Source organism: Amblyomma mixtum, chromosome 5 (assembly GCF_055824585.1).
Source record: "Amblyomma mixtum isolate Tamu chromosome 5, ASM5582458v1, whole genome shotgun sequence".
Taxonomy (NCBI): Eukaryota; Metazoa; Arthropoda; class Arachnida; order Ixodida; family Ixodidae; genus Amblyomma; species Amblyomma mixtum.
The window spans coordinates 40466204-40489122 of NC_143016.1; the positions used below are offsets into that span (position 1 = coordinate 40466204).

At 48.4% G+C, this 22919-nt stretch overlaps 3 protein-coding genes across 3 annotated transcripts; 1 reads left to right on the forward strand and 2 right to left on the reverse strand.

Annotated features, from left to right (window-relative positions):
- Positions 1–275: 275 nt before the first annotated feature.
- LOC149341859 (adult-specific rigid cuticular protein 15.7-like) lies at positions 276–1824 on the reverse strand. The gene is made up of 3 exons (XM_089542032.1): positions 1801–1824; positions 1270–1368; positions 276–689 (listed from the first exon to the last, which is right to left on the reverse strand). The coding sequence occupies exons 1-3, from the start codon at positions 1810–1812 to the stop codon at positions 276–278; spliced, it is 525 nt and encodes a 174-aa protein (XP_089398158.1). The 5' UTR covers positions 1813–1824.
- A 1122-nt stretch (positions 1825–2946) lies between these two features.
- On the forward strand, positions 2947–17663 carry LOC149341860 (high affinity choline transporter 1-like). The gene is made up of 10 exons (XM_089546706.1): positions 2947–3032; positions 3777–3901; positions 5125–5232; positions 6425–6580; positions 9435–9583; positions 13187–13336; positions 14037–14166; positions 15273–15490; positions 15866–16067; positions 17002–17663. Exons 1-10 carry the CDS (start codon positions 2947–2949, stop codon positions 17661–17663), a joined length of 1986 nt encoding a protein of 661 aa, XP_089402832.1.
- A 2284-nt stretch (positions 17664–19947) lies between these two features.
- Positions 19948–21504, reverse strand: LOC149341861 (deoxynucleoside triphosphate triphosphohydrolase SAMHD1-like). The gene has a single exon (XM_089546707.1). The coding sequence runs from the start codon at positions 21502–21504 to the stop codon at positions 19948–19950; it is 1557 nt and encodes a 518-aa protein (XP_089402833.1).
- Positions 21505–22919: the final 1415 nt, after the last annotated feature.

Sequence of the window (22919 nt, forward strand, 5' to 3'; positions counted from 1 at the left end):
GTGTTGGTAAATGGGAGAAAGTAAAAGCCTAAAGCTATGAGAAGCGATCTGAAGGACAACAGAATAATCGACATGCATATCTGCCATCCAGATTTTTCACTAGCTCGCACGTCATGCCATAAAGGTTATTCGATCTCCAACATTCAGCAAACTATTCTCGTAACTACCTTTTACGTCCCCGAAAACGAAATTATTCTTCATAATGCAAAAACAAACTACGCAGTCCATGGCACCGATCTCTGAATCAGTGTCTGGCGTCTTCTCACGATGGCGGTTTAACCTCGGAAGCCGTAGCCCCCGTATCCGCCAAATCCACCGTGGCCATAGCCGCCATATCCGCCGTACCCGCCGTGCCCGCCGTACCCGCCATATCCACCGTATCCGCCGTGTCCACTATATCCTCCATGTCCATATCCACCGTGCCCGTAAGCGGGGACTGCCTTGCCGTGGGCTGACAGGTACGGCGCGGCAGCCGGTAGGCTGGTCTTGGTGCCTGGCTCGTTGGTCTTGACGACCGCGCGGAAGCCCCACTTGTCAGCCACGTAGTGCACCTGCCGGTGGCGGCCGTCGATGTCGCCCAGGTAGTAGGAGCCGTGCACCGGACCGTATGCGGAGCCGGTCTCGTGGCGTCCGTTTACGGCGCCATAGCCGTTGACGATGTCGTACCCGAAGCTGTAGTGGCCGTGGTCCTACACACAAGGGACGTAACAGCGATCAGAGTAAAAACGACCCGCGAAGACAGGCACTAACAGCTCTTAGCGCTTCGTTCCTCCCAGTTCCTTTCGTCTCTTGTCAGCTTGCGCTATTCTTAGCCGTGGATGATAATGTACACACTCATAATCAGCAGCACTCATCTCTCGGAAGTGCTGCAAGGATGTGCGGGAACCTGAGCTAATTAACAATAAAATTTCCTGCTCAAAGTGGCATTAGAACACAGGCTGATTTACAGTCGAACTCTTTCAGAAAGCAACAAGATTTAGCTAGTAATTAAAGAAAGGAGAAATAATGCAATCGAATAAAATGGCATGCACTTCGACGGCAATCTAAAGAGATGAAAAAGATATTAAAAATAATCTATGCTTTAAAACAGAAAATGCAACTGAAAGTTACCTCCAGTTCTCCCTGTCCTTAAAACTTTCTGTCCCTCATCGAAAGTTTCAAGGCATACCATTAGCAATACATGTCATGTTTCTGAAGATGTAAGCGGTGTTTAACATGAACAGTGATTGCATGGACTGTCAGCGTATGTAATACAAAAATACAACGCACATTCTGCTTCCTGTAGGTCTTGCTAGAACCCCCGTGGTGCCCGTAGCCGCCGTAGCCTCCGGCGCAAACCAAGAATGGTATGGCAAGCAGTACTGCAAGCTATAAAAAAGCAACAAGTGTCAAACAAGCATCACAGTGTGGTTGATACCACAAGGTCCCCCAGTTTTATAATCATAAAGCCTTAACGAGGCACCGCGCCCGTATCCTTAAGATACGTAGAATAACTCAGGCTTTCGAACAGTCGATAAATGCAGGTGCGAAATAGACAGCATACGAGAATTTAGCTTCTAGCTACTCGTTGATGGGGATCTCTAAGTAGGATGTCATAATGAATGACCAGACTCGAACCCACAGTCAGCTCTTCGGAGAGTTCAACCTCTGGTTCATGCTATAACGTTTCAAATCTCATTGGTCTCTTCTGCCGTGGACGGGGAGCGTGACGAAGCCGTGCCGTTCACTTTAGGCGATATCTTCGCATAAAGCGAACATCACTCTTTGCCGCGCCCTGCGCAGATATTACCGAGGTCTTACCTGAGCGATCATGTTGGCAGTTGCGAGTGCTGGAGCTCCTCTGACACTCGTCAACAGCTGACGCCCTTTTATAGAGCCGCTGCGTGCCAAAGAACGTGTTCTCATGTGGATTTATTATTGCTTTTGCAACAGACAACGCGCTTACCAGCTATTACGTGCTTCAAAAAACGCGCCTTGTCGCTTTCAATGGAGCAGCGTTTAAGTCGGCCGTGGCGCACCTAAGGCGGAGCCTTCCGCATTGCTCGCATTGGGAACCTATGTCACGCAAGACAGAGCAACAAACGCGCCGCTTGACTGACGACCTTGGCAGACAGCCGCGGCGGAGAGGCTGTGCAGTGCTTTGACTGGCCTGACACTTCGCGCCCCCCAAAGTCGAAGCTCTCTTCATGGCACCCAATCACTTGTTATCATTATCAAACCATGCTTTTAGGACATGATCAATTCCTGCAAAACTGCAGCAAAGACTGCATGGCTGCTATCGATTACCTGTCTAGAGTGACTGAAATGTACACCTTGAAGATAATGTTCAACCTTCAACGCAGAAGTCGAGAGCATAGGAACCACAAGACACGCACACATGAGCCTAACTTGGAATTTCTATCACATTAATTTTGAGCATGAATACATATTGGTTTTTGCATGTGAGAGACAAAGTAGTTCTTTTACTTCTCTCTTCGCCAACTATCAGTTGCGGCCTGCAAAATTAAGTTCTATGAGCTGAACTACCCAGCGTGCAAGTCCGCTGGAAGGAACGCTAGACATGCACTTGCCGTGTGCGTTTACGAACTATGCCTCAGTAATTTCCCTTCTGAGACAATATGGCAAAACTCCGTAACCACTCTGTTTCATCTTCTGTGTTGATTGTGGCGCGAGACCTTTAAGCGTCACTGCCATGCCAGCAAGCTCGTACCTAACAAATAGTCATAGATGTTTAGACATGCAACAGCCGAATGGAGACAGATTTGGAGATCTGGAAAAAAAAAAGTTATGTATCAAACGGGCTGTGATAAAAGACAACTTTATTTCTTACCACAATATTTTATTCTTTACGCATACTCGACGTGTTCCCTTCATGTTTCGAGCTGCTCGAGCCCGCGACGCACCACCTTTTGAGAGAAGAAGAAAAAAATCCTTCAAACGGGAGCCATGGCACTGAATATCTTCGATGCTCTCGCCATCATCTTTTATTACATCGGAGTCGTCACCGTTGGTGTCTGGGCCGGACGCAAGGTGCGCCCCGACAGCGCCGACGACGCCCATTTCCGTAGCGCTTACGAGGCTGCGAGGCTCGCTACCAGCGCGAGGATACGAGGCCCAGTGCAGTGGTACGAAGTTCACTACCAGCCTTTAAGCAGCGCGCTTGGGACGCGTTGGCACGCCGTGCAAGTTACTTTGGCCTGCGGTGTAGCAACAATGTGCAGTCAATTCTTACATCACCCATCGCCTGAAGTATGGCTGGCTCTGCTCCTTATTCACCACGCAGTTATTTCAGAGAGGAAGTGGAAGCCACTCTTCCATTTTCAACACCCTCAGAACCGTCGCTATAGCCCCGACGGTAGTTATTACGATAACGAGCCTTTTGATAGCCAACCGCCACTCTAAGGCCCACGTGCAGAGCGTATCGACATCTATCTTTTCAAATTACGTGATTCGATCTGGTACCATGATGTTCGCTATAACCATATAACTGAAGCTTGCAGACTGTATTCCTTCAGCGTTATTAAGGTCAGGGTGCTTATAATTACTAGAATATTCTCGCTGAATACATTTCAACTCATGTTGAAGCAGTAGGTCGTTAATTTTTTGCATACCCGTTTATGCAAGCATTTTTGTCAATACCATGATGGTGCCGCTTAGGGCTGGCCCAACGTTCTCTGCGAACTTTATCTATCAGCCATTCGCACCCTCGTCCTTCTGCCTTAATTATCTTGCACCTCTCAAAACATGCCTCAGCACTTTCTCTGCCTCCTGTGCAGGCATCACAAGCACGTGGACCACACGACCGCGGACCAGAAAGAGGCGGAAGACAACGAGTACCTGCTGCGCCTGTTCCTCGCCAACCGCCAAGTGTCGCTCACGCTGGGCTTCATCTCCATGACAGGTGAGGGGCCCGTCTGTCGTCGCCAATGCTGTCGCGCCTGAACTACTCTTGTATTGCATTCCTTGGGGCAGCGGATAGGGTTATGTGTGGAGTGCCTCAGCCACTGTGTATCACATTCCTGAGGGCAGCCGACAGCATAACGCCAGCAGCGCCTCATCCGCTACTGTATCGCATTCCGAAGGACGGCGGACACTGTATTGCTTCCAGTGCGCAATGCGTCTACTGTTGTGCCACCTTCGTGGACGCAGCTGAAAGTAGTGTGCCTCCTGTATTTCAACTGCTGTTGTGATGCATATCTGGGGAGAGTGGGCAGTACAATGCCTCCGATATCTAAGGCAATGTGCCGCATTACTGGGGGCAGCAAATATTATTATACTTCTTGTTGTGAGGCTCTCTGCGACGTGAAGAAACCGCAAGAGTTGTGCAGCGCGCTCAGGGAGAGAGAGAGAGAATATAACTTTATTTCGGTCTTTGAAGAGGAAGGCTCTCTTCTGGCGCAGGTGGGCTACTGTCGCTTGGTGGCCTTGATCTCTTGGATCTCGGCGACCTGGTCAGCTCTCTCTGTGAGCAACTTTTGTTGCCGCAGGTCCGAGCTGCGCAGCGCGGTCTCCCACTGCTCCTCTGTGGTTATTCCGCTTAAAGGGTTTTTACTGCAGGCCCACACGATGTGGTTGAGGTTAGCATACTCTCCGAAGCTTCTGCATTCTGCAGAGTACATATCTGGATGAATTTCGGCTCGGACGCCAAAATGCGACTTGGCTGTCATTTCTTTCCTGGGCTGGTGCCAGTTGCCACCCCAATACTAATCGCTTTCGGCATGCCGTGCGCAGGGTTGGGTTTAAAGCTGCGCGTAGTTCTAAGGTTTATATGTCTCTCTCCGGAAAAAAAAAACATCAAAACATCAAAACAAATAGCGACCCAGTACGACTGGAGAGCTTTACAAATCAGTAGAGTCTAATTCAGCTTTGTTCAGCACACTAAATAGGACGTAACATGAATAAAATCTTGAAAAAGTCTTCATGCCGACCACAAAAGAAATAAAGGATCACGGTCGGTATATGTACAGCACTAAAACATTTCGTAAATTTTAACCACAGCTCATGCGTCCGTGGTGAAGAATTCCACTATTCGAGGCCGCTGACCTGCATTACTGAAGTGGTGCCAGCGAAGCTATAGGCTGACGCAATGCAGATTGTCCTCTTTTATTTCCTTCTGTAACGCAGCGACATGGGTCGGAGGCGGCTACCTCAATGGAACTGCCGAAGCCGTATTCAATTACGGGATCCTCTGGTGCCAGGCTCCGCTCGGCTACGCGCTCAGCCTTATCATCGGTGAGTGCAGCAGCACTGAGGCTGCTTAGGCAGCGTTTGGCGTGTCCCAAGCACTGCTGACATGCAGCGCAGCGGTGTCTTTACAGAAACGCCACAATTGCCCGACTGTGAGCTGTTTCTTTCGAGTAGTTCTTTTTCCTTTATTTATGAGCCGTGTGATTTAGGCACCAAAACTAACTAGGAATCTATATCCCGGAATTGTAGGTCTAGTACCCACACATTTGCAAGTATCTGATTCAGAATTTTAATTCTGCGTCGCTGCTGCATTGCCTGGAAAACTTTGCAGTCGAAGTGTTTTATCATGATGCCCGGCACTTGCTCATATGCAAGCGCTCATAGTGGTTCGTTAGTGCGCACTGTGGACTGTCAACTCTCATTCTATCCGTTTTTCACTCGCTGGTTGGTACGCTTCTGGCGTGCATGTCCTTCAAGTGTCTTGCGTGTGTTGAATAAAAGAGGCTTGCCAGCTTCGAGTGGAATTATAAGAGATATTTTTATTTTCTTTCCAGTTCAGTGCATGAAACTTCCTTCCGCTGTGTAGTGCGATAGTAGTTACCTACAGTGGTTCTCGTTTCTTTATACTTCAGTATAGAATATGTTGTTTATTATTCTTTTTTTTTGCAGTCATGATTATTTTGTAAGAATCCCCCAGCAGCACAAACAAATACAAATAGTAGTGGCGTCTTAGCAACGTTAAGTCATTTCCGGCCATTGTTTTGAAATTTATCTTTTCCCTGTTGGTCTGTTGTCTGGACTGTACCCATATACTCGGAACATGCGTCACCGTTACGTGAGATTGGAGGCCTAAATGGTTTCAGTTACTGATGCTATATATCTACCCCTTAATGAACACGTGGATAATGAGGCATGACTGGTATAAAGTTCAGTATTAACATCAACTTACCTGGCTTTGAGGCGTCGCTCAGTGACTAATTATAAGTTTTTCACCGTCAAATTGTATGCGTCCGTAGCAGTCCGCCAGGCCCACAACCTTATACACCACTGCAGTGCACCTATAGTCAGCGTAGGCGAAGCTTCCTTAGTTTTTTCTGCGGCCTCGTGGTGAGCAAGTTCGACGTATTGTGCCTGCACATGACCCAAACCAATAACTTCTAACATAGCCGATGGATCACGCCAACTCGCCATTAGGCTCAGGACATCTTACACCCTCTTCTCGTGCGTCTCAACGCAGGCGGCTGGTTCTTCGCGGGCAAGATGCGCGTGACGAAGGCGCTGACGATGCTAGACCCGTTCCAGCAGCACTATGGTCCCTGGATCGCCATCGTGCTCTGTGTGCCCGCCATCTGCGGAGAGCTCTTCTGGACGGCAGCCATTTTGGCCGCGCTCGGTAAGCAACGCGAGAAAGCAAGCCCAGCTTTTTTGAACAGCTAGCGCCATCTGTCTCCTGAAAGTAACGAACACCGCGTAATTCAATTACTTATCTTTTAGAGCGCAGCTCTTAGTCGGCCATTCCTGCGCTCCCAGTCGTAGTCGGCGTTGTCGGCGTAACCGGTTGCCCAAGCAGAGAGCGAAACGCCACTTGGAAGGTGGTGGTTGTCACCTGACAGGTGACAGGTTGCAGGCAGTGGCAGAGCGAAGCGTCATTTGCCACGGCCAGAGCGGAAGAATGAACAACCGGAAGGTGGCTGCCACGAGAAAATCCCGGAGGGTGGCTAGCAGCATAACATGCAACCTGCCAGTGGTGGCAGGTGGCCTGTGCGGAGTTGCGCCCAGATTTTTCATTACCGACTATCGTAATCATCTGTCAATTTTTTACTCGTGATTATGAGAACTACAGAGCGTTGTGAGGTACTGCGTTAACATGCTCATTGTGCTGGCCTACGCTTCCTACCCGCTGGAAAACCAGAGTTATAAAATGGTTCCTGCGCTCACATGTGCTAGGTGCACCCTTCTCAGGAGTTTCGAGCCCGAGGGATTTGTTTCTTGGCCCTGCTGTGTGGCTCGTTCTGCGTTCGCGATCTCTTCAAGACGAGAGGAAATTTAAGACACGGGTCGAAGGGAAGCGGGCCTAAAGGCACGCGTTCGGCACCAAATCCTGTCGGAGCTGCGGAGAGGATATGAGCAGCCGCGATAGTAATGGGTATCGAACTGATATGTTTATTTTGGCTGCACTGTGTGCAGTAGCGCCGAATTAATCTTGGCTGACGTGAGCCGTCCTGCGCGCTCAAGGGCGATCTACATTTGAACAAAGCTGTACCAAAATTCCTGTGGTATTTTTCAACATGAAGCGTCATGCGGCACCTAGTGGCAGCAGCCCGAGCTAAATGCATTTGTCCAGGTTTTCTGGGATTATTTTTGTGGGTCAAAATTTGCACTAAAGTCCAACTTCTTCAATCGCTAGTTAAGCAAGCTGTGCTAAAGTTTGCAGTAACCACGTGCGTTCAGCGCGCTGAGTAACTAATTATTAATTAGTTTTTATGTGCGAACACTGTGGCTATGAGGCTTGCCGAGAAGGAAAGCTCCGATTGAATTTGGAACCGCTGGGATGTTCGAAGTGCAGCACATTATCGGAATACGAACTTCTTTACATTTCACCTCCATTCTCAATGACAATACCACTATACCTAAACTGATAATTTGAGCTCAGCATCCGACCGTAATTATAGTTAATGTGCCCACGGATTAAATACAATTATTTTACGGTGTGTAATGGACAGAATAAGTCCCGCTTTCATAAAAGCACTGAACGCGCAAAGCATCCGCAAGGTATGACCCAAAGCAGATTTGTGAGCAACGCATGTTAGAGGTTTCCTAGCATTTCTGAGATAGAGAAATCCTGAGAGACCAGACTTTTCTAAATGTGCTCTTATCAGCGAAGAATGTTCCCACACTTATTTCCCTCCTCTTCCCCCCCCCCCCCCCTCCCCCTGCATGCTGCTCAATGACGGCACGAGGTTATTCCTCTTGTTGCCATTTCGCCCGCGGCAAAAAAAAATACGCATGAAAGATCGACGACTTCGAGTTTTCCCGAACTATCAGGTCGTTAAAAACCAAGGTTTAAGACTCTAAACATTTAAGTTTTGTATTAAAGCCAATTAAATATTCATTTTATGCATAACTTCTACAACATGATGGGGGAACCATATGATATAATGCTATGCTGTGGGATTATGGCGTCATAAAATGTTTAGTTATTGACGCCTGTGACGCTCCTAAGCATTATAAACCTGTCTGATGCAATTGTTACTGTAGAAATAGCAACCTAAAGCATTTGAAGTTCACGTATGTGAGCCTTGAGAGTAGAAATATCTTGCTCAGCAAAAAAGTATTCCGTGTGGCACAGGTAGTTCTCGACAGCATTGCGAAGAGTAGCCACATGTCACCTACAAGAAACACTACCGATATAACTTTTATGCTTACTTTATTATATTTTCTCCTGTTCAACTCTAGGCAGGTGGATCGTGGGCAGGGTAAAAAAAGTGGCAGTGGGAGCGTAAGGGTGATTGAACTAACAAAATAAATTCATATTGGAAAAATCAGCTCACAAAAGACAGAAGACCAGAAGAAAGAAAGAGACAAGACAGCGCTCGTCCTGTGTCTCTCTTTACTCTGGTCTTTTGTCCTTTGTGTGTTGTTTTCTCCAATATGAACTTATACCAACTCGCCCAACTGAACGTTCTATACTAAACGAAAGAAACAAAGCCACACAATCGCAGAGTTCGCAAACGGTGGATGTTAAAGTGAAACACGAGACATACAGAGAGATTTGTCCTGATATTGAAGTGTGTCAGGCCGTTTTCTTTTTCTTTGTAAACCTTCTTTATTCTTCTTTTCCTGAAATGTTCGTTTGTTTAGAGTAGTGTTCGTGTTCTACGATTCGAAAAAAAATGTGTGTGATTCCTTTTAGCCGATTTGGACACGTCATTCTTATTTTGGACTCTGTTGTCGTTAATTTAAGCAAGGTGATGAATTTGATCAGTGAGCTGTATTAGTAGTAATCCATGGTGTAATTTTCTTTGGTTCACAAATGGACCCATCGTTCACTGCATCTGTGATGCTCAGTGCACGGAGGCCTGTGGTGCAGTAGCCTGTCGTTAATTGATACCGCCTTTTGTTTCTGCCCTGAAGTTTCGTGTATATACTTTGGGTAACACAAAGGAAAGGGTAACTTCGTCACCTCATTCTCAGTCAATACAAATGTGCTAAAATGCGCATTGACACCGCAGTATGTTGTGTTGCAGGTGACACAGTGGCAGTCACAATGAACATCAGCTCCTCCTTTTTCATCATGATGTCCTCTTTCGTCATCCTGTTTTACACATCTCTGGGCGGCCTGTACTCCGTGATCTACACGGATTTGTTTCAAATGGTCGGCGTCGTCATCGGCTTGGTGAGAGAAAGGCTGTGTTTTCGCCACATAAATAATCATCATCAGGTTGCCTGCACACGTCTGCGTGCCACTTAAGGAAAATTTAAGAAAAAAACAGAGGCCATAATGTATGCAGCTTTTTCTCGCATTCACCTGTTTATGGGGCGCTCCTGCAATTGTTCACCACCCCTGTAGACTTTGACGATGACAACACATTTCTTTCGAGCTATCAGCTCTGATGACACAAGCGGTAAATATACCATTTACCATTCCGAGGCAAAAGAATGAATTGGGAAATGAATCGTTGCAGAATACCGACGCTGTTATGGGGGAAGAACAAATTGTTGTTTACAAGTTTTGACCTTTGAGCATGTGTGTCAGTCCAGAAATATCCGCAAACAATCGGGGAGAACGACTAAACAGAAAAACCATACTGCTAACGAGGCTGGTGCATAATTTTCAGCTTTGCTGTCCCATTAATGTTAAGTGACGTTTGCATGACGTTTTCGAATACAGTGGGAACACAAAAAATCTGGGGGAATGGTTGCGCAGGCCCGTGGGGCTGCACTTCGTGACCTCTTTCCAGCCTTGTCTTTCACTACAGTGATAAGCCCTTAACATTACAACATATGCATAGCTACAGCTCGTGCAGTATAGATATAAACTTAAATCTACATTCTGTTCGGAATCAAAACAATGGTGCTGCCGCCTGGCGGCCGAGAGGTTCTCGCCTTTCCCAACGTCCGTTCCTGGTTTTTTGAAGGCGTTATCTTTGTTACCAATGCACACTGTGAGAGGAAAGAAACGGCGGACGATTTAGCGTGGTTAGGCCGAATGCGAATTAGGCGCGCTGGCACTTCGGTTCGAGACTCGAATTTCAAGGTCAAGCGGATATTAAAGATAGGTGAAATCAGACTAAAGCTCCGCCTTAAGGGTATGACGTGAAAGGGTTGATAAATCAATGCCCATATAGGCGGAATTGGTCATTCTCTATTATACATTCAAATTCAAAAATTCAAATAATACAAATCGGGACGCTCTTCTTACCACAGAGCAGCAAATAGTCAGAAATTTTGAAGATCAGCTCTTCATCATAAGAGTAGTTCTCGATCTGTGCAAAACTTTTGATTCTGGTAAATCTTAGCTATAAAATTAAATTTCTATTGAATTCGAGGCATAACATTAGACCTTATCAAGAGCTATTTGTCGTTTCGGCGTCAGTTTGTTCAAATAGACTACTTCTTCAAAGCAACTTGACATTACACTAGGTGTCCCGCAAGGATCGACATTAGACCTGTTACGTGTGTTATTTGTGAAAGATATTATGGAACTAAAAAGAACACCCACGATAACCATGTTTGCAGACGACAGTAGTTTATTCTTTACATGTAAACAGTGCATGACCTTGAACAATCAGTCAATTTCAGCTTCTGTTTTTTAAATATGAACTATCCATATGGTTGCAGCAAAAGAAACTTCCGTTGAATGCAGTAAAAACGAAGTACATGGTATTTAAGCCAATCAGTAAGCATGAAAAAAATGATTCACTTACAATACAGAGGACAAAAGTTAGAACAAGTAAGTGTGCTAAAGTTTCTTGGGGTATGGTTTAGTGAAGGCTTGTCTTGGACCCCTCATGTCAATCACCTGCTCTCCGAACTCACGAAGTCTGTCGGGTGTCTTAGAGAAATAGCCTCTTTTACCTCTCTGGCTAAAGCAATCACTCTATTACTCCCTGCTCTATTCTAAACTTATGTATGGCATTCTAGTCTGGGGAATGACGACAAAATGGAACTATGATAGGATACAATTGCTACAGAAACGTGTCCTACGGATTCTCGTGAGCCACACCAGCCATATTAGACTGTTGTCAACGCAACCATCTTTTCCCACATTTGATGTTTTACCAGCAAATGAAGTCTACTTATGGATACTGGAGCAGCAAATATATAAAAAGAAACTCCAAACTATCTACACACCTGTCTTGGCGCAATATGATATTCGTAACTCCAAACGCAGAAATAAAAAAGACAGCAAATTATGCAAAACAAGATCTGAAATATCAGGTAACAGGCATGTTAAATAGCTATGCTTCTATTTTGGATTTCTGTCTACCTAGAAAAACGTTCAAACGTTACCTGCGGGCAATTTTGTTTTCTGTTGACACTGTCAAGTAACAGTGATAAATATAGGTTTCCTTTTTATTATGCCATTGTTAATTTTACGTGTTTGTGTGACATGAGCGAATGTTTAGTGTGATTCAAATAACCGAAGAAAAAAAACAACCCAGCCGCACCAGTCCATAGTGGTTGGGTAAGTAGAGCCGTGCTGTATGGAATGTATGTGTGTATTTGTAACGCGGCTTCTATGTTCACATTTATTGATGTCATTTGTTGTAGCAGCTCTCTGGTGTACTGCTGTTTGCCTCGTAACCCTTTGTTAAGAGGCCAGAAACCCTGTCAGGCAATCATGCCTTTAGACTCTGCCACCCTCAGAATTTGCGATTTTCCAGCAAATAAAAAACTGACTGACTGATAGATCACTGGGAGTTCCATACCATTCTTGGCGTAGCAGCGGTGCAGCGGTTGAGCGATGCGCCACTGCCCTGCAGTGGAAGATGCTGCCACCGGTAGGGATTGTGAGGCCCAGGTTGTCTCTTCCCGAGCAACCTCAAGGTCACGGAGAGAGGCTTCGCACGTATAAACATGGGCGAAATTTGATATTGGGAGCTACAGTGCTAGTGCAATAAAACAATATGATTTTTAAAAAAGACATGTTGTGATGCTCCCGTCGCCGCAATATATGCTGGAATTTTTCCCTAAAACGCTGCACCTGGCTTGACGACCAAGCAATGGCTCCACCCTTTTACAAATTGCTAGAAGACACCTATATCTCATGTTTCGTCATTAGCTCAACTCAGGTTCTAAAAAAAATTTTAAATCCGCATACATAGGCGTATGTATTAGTATCAATATTTTATCTTGCATAAACGGGCAGCGAGAAGGCAGTGCCGGAGAGACTTGACGACGAACAGGAGAAAGAAAAAATTAAGGGGGCATTCAGACGATCTAAAGTGCGCGAGGCAAAAGCCTTTCCATGCAACTTTGGTGGCGCTCTCTAGGCTTGCGTTTAATCTTGCCAGCGCAATCGCCGGAGAATCGAGGGAGCTCTTGGGAGGCATCCATCGCATCTGAGTGCTGCAAGGCGTCCGGCGAGAGAGTAGTGCGCGCGACAGTGGCGCCGCCTAAGCGCATGCGCAGTAAGCCACCAACGAGACGACGGCCGTAGGCATACACGAGGCGGTTATGGGGCGACTTGTATTGGCTAGTCAAGACTAACTAGTCATGACTGGTCAATGACTGATTAGTCATTACTAATTCGTTGATGACTGGTTAATGGGTTAATGACTAGTTATGACTTGTGACTATTAATGACTAGTAATGGCTTTCACTTCAGATGTAACGGGCGAACGGACAGAGCCATGGCCGTTAAAGCCATTAAAGGCTTTCGCCTTAAAAGGAGTGTAAATAAATTATGGCGCGCATGTCTATAGCCATTGTGCCCAACCTCGCTGCGAGCGCGTGGCAGCGCTCAGCCACCACTCAGGAAGGTTCCCCTGCCCAGTGGACGAGCCTGACGTCTTTCCTGACGAACGAGGCCGTGGGGACGATCGGTGCGCCTTACAACGACTGGGTGGGCACTATCCACAGCAGAGATGTGAGCCAGGCCCTTGACCAGCTCTTCATGACCGTTCTTGGCGGAATCCCGTGGCAGGTGAGGGAACCTGCACCTGATCGCACCGTCCAGGGCATCCGTGTAACCTCGCAGATCCGTAGTGCGATTCGGTCCACCTTTTTGCTCCATGCTGCCAGAAGAGTCTGTGGCCGGCCGATCCGCTGTGGCCGGTCGATCGGACGAAGCTGGTCGGCTCGGAATGCGCATTCGGAGGGTTGTTTCCACGGCAGGAACCCCGAGGGTGGTTATGGCGAGAGTATGGTATAGCTAGGGTATGACTAGAGCGGAAGAATGTGACACACTCCGTCTGCCCCAGCTGCTGAGAAACATTCCGCCAGAGGAGAGGCTCAGCGGCGTTGGCGGCGCGCCTGGTGAGAAGGAGTTGAAAGCGGTGCTGCTCGAATAACGATTACGTGTGTAAAACTAATAAGAGTGCTCTATAACTATGCACGTCGCTCTCAACTTCTTTGCTTCAATAAATCGCGAAATGAAAACACCTGAGCAGCTGTCGCTGAATCTCCCGTTACACTATGGTAACCGTTCTAAAAGTCTTCGTTTTTTTTGCGTCCGCTTACAGACCATGCACTTTTAACACGCGTTAAAGCTCATGAATATTTTGGCTGCGTACGGTTGGTTTGATTCATTAGGAAAATCTTGAAAGGCGCTTTTAAAGATTTGCCAGTAGTGCAGGAATGTGACAGCGGCGACTCACTGCTCGCCTCTCGACACGCCGCCGCAGGTGTACTTCCAACGGGTGCTCAGCTCCGGCTCCGTCTTCCACTCCAAGATGCTGTCGTACCTCTCGGCCTTGGGCTGCTGCTTCCTGGCTGTTCCATCAGTCGTCATTGGCGCAGCCGGGAAGAGCGCCAGTATGCGTTTTCTATTCTTATTCAACATATAGTATGTCATGCTGTCAGATATCAGTGCAGGTGTGCAATGGCGCTTACTGAAACACGCAACGCGTCGAAAACGATATCTTGCGTTAAAACGAGATGTAGAACCCTCACAGGCTACTTTTGCATTCGTATACTTTTATTCCTTCGACAAGACATTGCACAAAATTCATAATGAAGGCAATATCTCTCTACATTTTGTTGTACCTGATATTCTACGTTTGTACTACATGCCAAGTATCAAACTAGCATTATTAAGAAAAAAGTCACAGAAGTTCCATGCGATTCATGTGGCACATTAGGCGTTAGCCTTGGAGTTTCCCCTGATGGTGGCGGGTGACGTGGTCCAGTCCGTCAGTCATCGTGTGACAGCCCGTACCTCCTCTCTACTCGCCTGATCCAATCCAGCAATCACAATGTGCCACGCCCAACACCCTCGCCACTCTACCCAACCCTCGACTCTGGTTGTCGACCGCGATTTCCCTCTCGCCACCATCGACTCGCCTCTCCCACTTTCCTCCTGCATTCTCCCTCTCTCTACCCTTCCCTTTTCCACTTTTCCTCCTCTCCCAGAGGTTTCACACGCTGCCGACGCCGCACTCTTTTTGGGATAAAGGGTTTCTAACATGAATGCTTTACAAATAATCAAGGCCACCAACACCTGCTGCTTATGTGTGCTGCACACAAGCAGCACAACATGCCTTGGAAAAATGAGTTCCCATTTATTTATTTCATTTCACACATAGCAGCACTCACCTGTGAACAGAAAGCCAGGCCGATGGATTTTGTCAGAGTTCTTCCATTAACACAGTATTCTAACGTCATTGCAGCCGGACCATACAAAAAAGGCATCAGCTGTGTATTGAAACGGCTGCTGTTCGTAGTGCAGAGCAAAAACAGTACACAAACCAGGAAACATTGTCAGGATGAAAAACACTGGCGCCTTAAATTTCAGCAATTTTCAGAGTTTTCTACTCTCGCGATGTTCTCTGCATTTACGTATTAAGCTCTAGACGTATTTTCAGTAGATATTGCTGGCCGTGGTTTTCTCATGCGAACTTTAAATGCATCACTTCGCGCAGACTTCACGGCGGCAGGTTACCGGGGACCTTTCAACCTACTGGAGGAGCACCGCAAGCAGATGCTTCCTTACGCAATGCGCTACATGAACCCGGGATTCGTGTCCCTGCTGGGACAGCTGGCGATCACGGGTGCCGTCATGTCTTCCGTCGACTCGTCGATGCTCAGTGCCTCAACGCTTATCACCCGGAACATATACCACGTCATCATCAAGCCCACGGTGCGTGGCATACCTTCACCGAAGAAGACATCGCTAGTGAGCTCTCAGGGTGGTCCTTATAGAATGGTGCTCTACGCAGCAGGCATCAAAGGTTCTGTTCTAGAAGAGTAGCAGCCGCAAGACCGCACCAGTGCGCTTCCTCATCAGCTAAAATAGACAAAAAACGCGTTACCGACCTTCAGATCCAAATTCCCGCAACTAAGCTTTATCCGCTATTGTTCGATGCTCAAGTGATGGCTGGAGTGCTCCATGGCATTGGTACGCCCGAGTTCTTTTCATTCCTTGTTTTGGAACGTCCATAGGTCATCGGTCCGCGAGTGCGCCTGAGCGGGCACTTAACATGTAATACAGCAGCTTTCTGTTTGCCACACCCAGGCTTCGGACATCGAAGTGTGCGTAGTACTCCGCTCCATGGTCTGCCTGACAGGCGCCGTGGCCACGGCCATGGCACTGCACGTGAGATCTGTGTTCGACCTCTGGACGCTGTCCTCGGATATCGTCTACGTTCTGCTGTTCCCGCAGTTTGTCGCCTACTTCTTCCTCCGGAATCTGAGCAACGCCTACGGCGCCGTGCTTGGTAAGCTCAGGCAACACCGGGCTCAAATTTACAGGCTCACCAAGTTCGGCCCAACCGTACATCTGGCGCAGTGACATTGCATTTGGCGCGCCAGAGGGCCCAAGGCACGCACAGTCACTCTTTTTGTATTTTTCAATATCGGCGTGCCGAAATATTAACTCAGTGCGTCGCACGTGTGCTATACGCATTGTCCAACTTTCCATCACAATAAAATCAAGTTCTGCTGTGGGTTTTAACGTCCAGAAGCGACACACAGGCTATAAGGGACGTCTTAGTGGAGTGCTCCGTATTTAGACCACAAGGGTTTTTTTAACTTGTGCTGACATCGCACTGCACACGGTCGTCTTTTGAATTTCTCCTCCATCAAAACAGCCACCATGGCCAGTATCGAACTGGTGATCTTGGGATCAGCAACCGAACACCAGAACTGCTTAGCCATCACGGCTGGTCTCCGCACAAATGAATAGAACCAGGTATCTGACAGAAAGCGCTTGTCGGCGAAAGCATGAAGTCGTTTTACAAGGTAAAGGTTTTATATCAGTTACCCGTTCCTTAACAAACGCAACTTTCCAATGAGCCGTGAAAAGAATCAACGCATGATTCAATTTACACTCATGAGTTTTGTTTGAGACAGGTGTAATAATCCGAAAACTTCTCTCAACCCACTGACGACCACTCATTCTGTCTTGTGACAAACATTGAGCAGTCTTAATATTAAGGAACGACATCAGCATTATGAGTCAATTCTCAGCTCTATCACATCAATGACTGCCCACAATTCAATCAACCCTATGTCGTCTGCGACGATGTCATACCCAGAGTAGTCCACGTATGCTCACTATTCTCTCTTTGAAGTAAAAGAAAGTGATGACGGTCGTGAGTTCAGAAGCTGAGCACATGCAGCGCTAAACTGAGACATGCGTCCCGTCGACAGGCTTCTTCTTGGGCCTGCTCACGCGGGTGCTGTGCGGAGAGCCTATGCTCGGCTTGCCAGTGCTGTTGCAGTTGCCCCTGTACAACCGCGAGCGGGGCCAGCAGTTCCCGTTCCGCACACTGTGCATGCTGCTTAGCCTCTGCGTCCTGCTGCTCACCTCCGTGGTCGCCGACGCCTCCTTCCGGGCCGGCCTGATACCGCCACGATTCGACGTGTGGCGTTGCTTTGCCGGCAGACAAGGCGGCGATACCGATGCGCTACCGGCCGCCTCCGTCACGGCAACCCCATCCCCGGCCCCTGCTTCTAGCAGAACCCCTGCTCCAAACACGGACTCAGCCCCAGAACCAGCCCTAGTCCCAGCCCCAGTCCAAGACCGTGCGCCAGCATCATTTCCAGTCGCAGCGTCAGCCCCCGAGGCCACGCCGCAGTGGGCCGATGAGACGGTCCTTGAGCAGCCCCTGACCGAGGAGGCCGTACCCAATGCTAATGGCGCTCCACAACCAGCACCGGCGGTTGCGGATGAAAAGGCATCACGCACGTCTGACCGCTCGCGACCGCCCAGCTTAGAATCGACCAAGCCTCTGGCGGCCACTGCCACGAAAAAGGTCAAGCGCCCCAAGAGCGACCCGGTGTCCAAGGTGTCCAAGAAACAAAAAATGTGACTCCTGTCTTCATCCAGCGTTTACTCCGGTGCACTTGAGGAACCTCATTTTTACTCGTATATTTTGTTTTAGTTGTTACTTCGAATTACGCATGCTTCCTTTTCTTTTAATACACTTGCTGGAGAAAGCAGCTGAGACTTCTATTTGTTGGAATCTGTTTGTCACGCCAACTTCAACGCACATTGCAATGCTTTGTATTTACTAATCGCATGCTTCTCCTCGGAGTCCCATGGGCAAAAAGCAGCGCTCAGGAAACTCCCTGCTTCACCGCGCTGGCAGCAGGACATTCAAATTAAACCTGGTTAATCTGGTCTGTTTTCGAGTTACTGTGTCGTCTTGCGCACTGTGTTAGCCGCAGGGACACAAAGAACAGCACACAACAAAACAGCGCACGGAAAAAGACAGCACGCGTCTGCTGAATGCAGTTTTAGGATTCAGCAGGCAATGTTCTTAGTCAAATAGGCACGCGTACCGTTATCAAGAGAACTCTGCTCAACGTCTAGTCGTAATGACAAAAACAGAGCCAAGAGAAGATGAGTCCGCTGCGCCAACAGCCGCTGCGCGCTTTCGACTGATATTTCATTTTGTGGCGGCCTGTCATCTCTCGATATTGTGCGCCAGTTTAGAATAGAAAACAACGCATCACTGTGAAGTTGGCGCTGCGAGCTAGACCACTTTAAAGGGAATTTTCAGCAGCATGATGCGTATTGTGGTTTCGTTCCTTGCTCACTGCGGTATAAGAACTCCAAAGAAAGCTGAAAACGAAAGGCCTGGTGAAGATTGTAATATTAATAATTTGTAATATGGGCATTGAAAGGAGTGACACTGAAAGGTCAGTTTCTTTAAGCTGCCAACTGGTTTCGGACCCATGTACACAGCGATATTAGCGCTATTGTGTCAACACACAAAATTCTGTAACTACTGCACTCGGCAGCGCTAGCCTCGAGGATTCGTTCGGCAGTATATCGGCCTTAGCAACGCGCAATCGGTCATATCGTTATAAATTATGAATTATCACCATATCTGACCTCAGTCAACTTTTTGTTTTGCTTCCGCACACGAAACACAGATTGTCGCGTCATCTTCGGCGCTCATAAAAATGCACGTACCTCCTGTTGCTGTATTTTACTGTAGAAAGCGGAGAGCGCCACGCAGGAGACCCAGTGGGCTGTAACTTTGGAAATTTTTCGGAAAACATTCCATGCGACCTCTCGAACGGCTTATGGAGGTTTCTCATGAAACTTTTAGCTTGCGCATAAGTTAGGGTGACAGTTTTCCGCGAATGGCCCCTGCACTTTATTAGGCAGGAGGAAAAGCATAAATTAATGGCAGCTTTAAAACAGCTGGCTGCTCGTGAACAGCGCGAGCACGGGACACGAGCTTCCCTCTTTTTCAGACCGTCGACCACAACGGGAGAGAGAATAAAAATGAGTGAAAAGTGGTCAAACAGGTCTAAATCTGGTTTGAAATTTTAAATTGGAGCAGGGGGGGCTTAAAGAAAGAAAGGACTTAACAAGTTGCGCTCAGTGAAAGGCGTCCGGACGCGGCCACCGGTTCTCCTCCTGCTCTCCTGCTCGAACATTCTTTCCAAAAGACCTAATTTGTTCTGATGGTGATTTTAGGCTAGGAAATGTTTATATTCATCGCAAGGAACGCGATTGTCTGGTCATACTTGTACCTGGTCATGCTAATAGTGTGTATAACGATGCCGAGTTATTTGCCGTGCTAATTACGAATATTTGAGTGCTTTTGCTGAATTTCTAGCAGCCTTGGAGTCTTCGACGGTCCCCATTTATTTCAGATCCCATATTCGTCACTTACAAATTATAATCATGACACCTCAGCGGCTGTGCACTCGCTACGCTTAAGAACGAGAGGCCAGCAAAGTTCAGCCGTAAACTGTAACTCCATGCGGCGTTTTATGACTATGCGCTTATCCGTTACGAGTTCAGCGCCTGTCTGCACACAAGGGCCGTTGAAATAAGTCTACAGGCGGAGACATCCCGTTCAAACCGCTTCAATGAAAAACCACTGTCAAAAATGTGCATATATCAAATATATCGTAAATGCTTTACGCTGAATTCCTGATGCCGGTTTCCATGATTATTTATTGGCATCACAGTGTTTAATTGAAGCACCGGCATGGAGAAAGCACCGGGGTTTCATAATGCCATATCAGTACCACGAATTTCTAACGAGCTCACGGGTTAACTCAATCTAATCTTCGCACGTGTAAGTATGAATGGAGTAAAAAGGAGGTATATTCATCAGAACGCAAATCGCCTTATATATTCGCTACATCATATTCTTGCCCAAGCAGATGCTGCTTCCTCATCATCTCCCTTACTGCATCCAAACACTGCTCCAGGTGCTCCTCAAGACCAGGTTTGGGGCACGTCCGCAAGATAACGTGCCAGCGAGAGTCCTCGAATTCTGACGGCAGAAAGGCGGCGCAACCCAAATTCCGCAGGTGGTCGACTCTGACTGCGACTTCCGGCTGGGATTTCCGATAAAACAGCACGCTCTTGACCGGATCCTCCCGTGCACGGCCCCAGTGCAAGTTCTCCAGCTTCACGAAGAGGTCCTGCGGCCGTGGTCGGACTTCCTCTGGCAGAGCTCTTAAGAGCGACGCGCGCAGAGCTTCGGGAGTGAAGTCACCCTTGTGGGGAACGCTTCCCAAAAAACGATACAAGAAATCCGACTTGCGAGACCTGCAATCCAGAGCGTTCCAGATAGCCTTGGCTTGCACGACATCGAATTCTCCGGAATCCCCGTAGCGCACCGAGAATTCCACGGAATGGTCAGTAAGGGCAACGAACGCTTCCATCTCCTCTCGACCGGAGTCCGGAAGAGCGGCATCGTGCGTTGTTTGCCACATGCGCAGGCGACGATTGTCACTGTGCCCGGCAAATCGCAGTTTTTCATCGGCCAGCCGAAGTGCGTCGCATACCATGGCCTCGACGACGCCTACGAAGTGGTGGCGGTAAACACTGTGATGGAGTCTACTGCGGGTTCGGAACATCTCATACACGTTCCCTATTTCCTTGTCGCGGAAAGCAATGTGAGCCGCGCTGTCTTGGCCCCGTACGACCCGAGCGCTGCTTACGAGCCGCTCGTACTGGAAACCGCAGGTCACGCCCACGGCGTGGCAGTCCCTCATATAGTAGTCCCACTTGTCCACGTCGAGACCGGAGTCGCTGTTGCTCACGATTTGGAACAGGAAACGCCTTGAAGGCTTTGCTTGTTCCAAGTTAGCCATGATGAGGTCCTGAATAAGTTTCAGGTCGCGCTGGGTTAAACCTTGCCCGAAGTGGAACTCCCAAGCGTCGAAGACGTCCTGCAGACCATTGACGGAAATGAGATGTTCTAGGAGCTTACAAGACATAGCTTCGTGAGTCCACACCGGCGCAAGCCCCCTGTCACTGGCTCCACTGCGGTAGAACCGCTCCCAGACGTGCGAGAAGGGTCCGTGGCCCAAGTCGTGGCACAGGCCCGCCACCTCCAGGCACAGTAGCTCCTTCTCGGTGATGTTCAGCTCGGGCTGGTTGTCTCGCAGGCGAGCCCCCAGGAGCCTTGCCAGGTGTGCCGTGCCAAGGCTGTGCTCGAAACGGCTGTGCGAGGCGCCCGGGTACACATAGGAGACCAGACCCAGCTGCCGAATGTGACGGAGCCGCTGGAACTCGGGCGTGTCCACGATGGCGACTGAAACGGGGTGAAGAGAGATCTCGCCGTGTACGGGGTCCCAGAAGATTTTCGGAAGCGGAAACGCAAGACGGCGTGGTGGTACCGTAGGGCTGTCTCCGTCCGGATGCCATGCTACAGCGGCGCCGGCACTCGACATCTCTCGTATATCCTCCGCGTTGCCCATTGCCCGTGTGTCGGCTTTCACTCGTCCGTGAAAGGAATAACCCGACGCCGCTGTTGCCGTGCCGCTTTTAAAGGCCGTTCTTTCTCTCTCTCGCATTCTCTTTCTTTCTGTCGCAGCTGCCCTCCCTCTGCGGAACGTTTGCATCGCGGGAACGCCTTCTTTTGCGACATTCATCGAAGGACTTGGCAAGGCGCGTCGATGCTAGTTTTCCGCCCTTCTGTCATTACTTTCCACTTGCTAAGCACAGCTTGAGGAAAGAGAAACGCGCGGTAAACGGTATGATGTAACTGCATGTGAATAGCGACGCGCCTGCTACCTGTAGACAATATATTTCTTAGGGACGTGTTCAGAAAATCGAAACCATGGTTACTTCAAAAAGGGGATGGGAGCCATCGGTGTCGATGTCGTTTTATGCGTCTTTCCGTCTATTGCACGCATAATTATATATTTACACGTGTATGTATAAGACAACTAAGGCTTACAGAATGTGTTCCGGTTTCGCTTTTGTGAGCTTCGCGCCAGCCCACGGTGACGGTGTTCATCTGCCGTTGATCGGCCTGCAGCCAGCCAAGGACGGTCTCGGATGCTGTTTGGCGCGTTGATGGCATTATCTTGTTCTTCTTACGAGCCGCCTGGCCGTTGTAACTTCCCACGCTTCCGTCCGCTTAGTTCCTTCGTCGTACGCGCTATTCACAGTTTGCGCGGTCGAGCCTCCTCACATGCAACGCAGCTGGATGTAAGGAGATTTCGCTACTGCAGCTTTTCACCGTCGCAGATGCCTTCTGCTTCGACATCCCCGTCTACGTGCTCGCAGTAATGCTTTTAACGGTACTGCGAAAATCATTGTTCCCGTGCTATTTTCATTTGGAAAGCAGACGAGTTCATCGACCATGTTTTCGCAAAATTTACTCTAATGCGAATGTTTCTCGCCAGTTTTCGATTATTTGACCTTAAAAAAATGCGGGCGTATTTCCCTGTCCCTATAGGTCCTAATTAACGAAGTTTCACAGCAGAGACTTTCATGAGAAATGAGGTAGGTGTTGTTTCTAGAAGTCGTCACGGCAGGCAGTTTTAACTCGATAGCTTTAAGGACTCCGTTCACCAGAAAATCCGGTGTCGGCGTTGTCGGCATTGTGAGCGAAATATCACGGCATGGTTCTGGCAGGCGGTCCCCAGATAGCAACCTAGGAGGCAGGTAGGCCTCCAGGTAACGTGACCTTGCGGCATCGTCACAACCTGCCCGCCGGAGAGTGAGCGAACTGCCCGCCGTGGCAGGTGGCAGTTAAATTAATTATTGGTCGCTAAGGAAGAGAAACCTGGGCCGCACAAGGCCCACTGCTGGAAGCACCTGCCATTTTAGGGCAGTGGCGCCACGCTTCCCGCTGCAC

Excerpts from the sequence above, each read along its gene's own strand:
- LOC149341859 (XM_089542032.1), bottom strand. Across the intron at positions 690-1,269 it reads AGACCTACAGGAAGCAGAAT|GACCACGGCCACTACAGCTT; the intron begins GTGCGTTGTATT and ends CCTTGTGTGTAG.
- LOC149341860 (XM_089546706.1), top strand. The coding sequence starts at position 2,947 with ATGGCACTGAATATCTTCGATGCTCTCGCCATCATCTTTTATTACATC. Across the intron at positions 3,033-3,776 it reads GTCTGGGCCGGACGCAAGGT|GCATCACAAGCACGTGGACC; the intron begins GCGCCCCGACAG and ends CCTCCTGTGCAG. Across the intron at positions 16,068-17,001 it reads CGCCTACGGCGCCGTGCTTG|GCTTCTTCTTGGGCCTGCTC; the intron begins GTAAGCTCAGGC and ends TCCCGTCGACAG.
- LOC149341861 (XM_089546707.1), bottom strand. The coding sequence starts at position 21,504 with ATGTCGAGTGCCGGCGCCGCTGTAGCATGGCATCCGGACGGAGACAGC.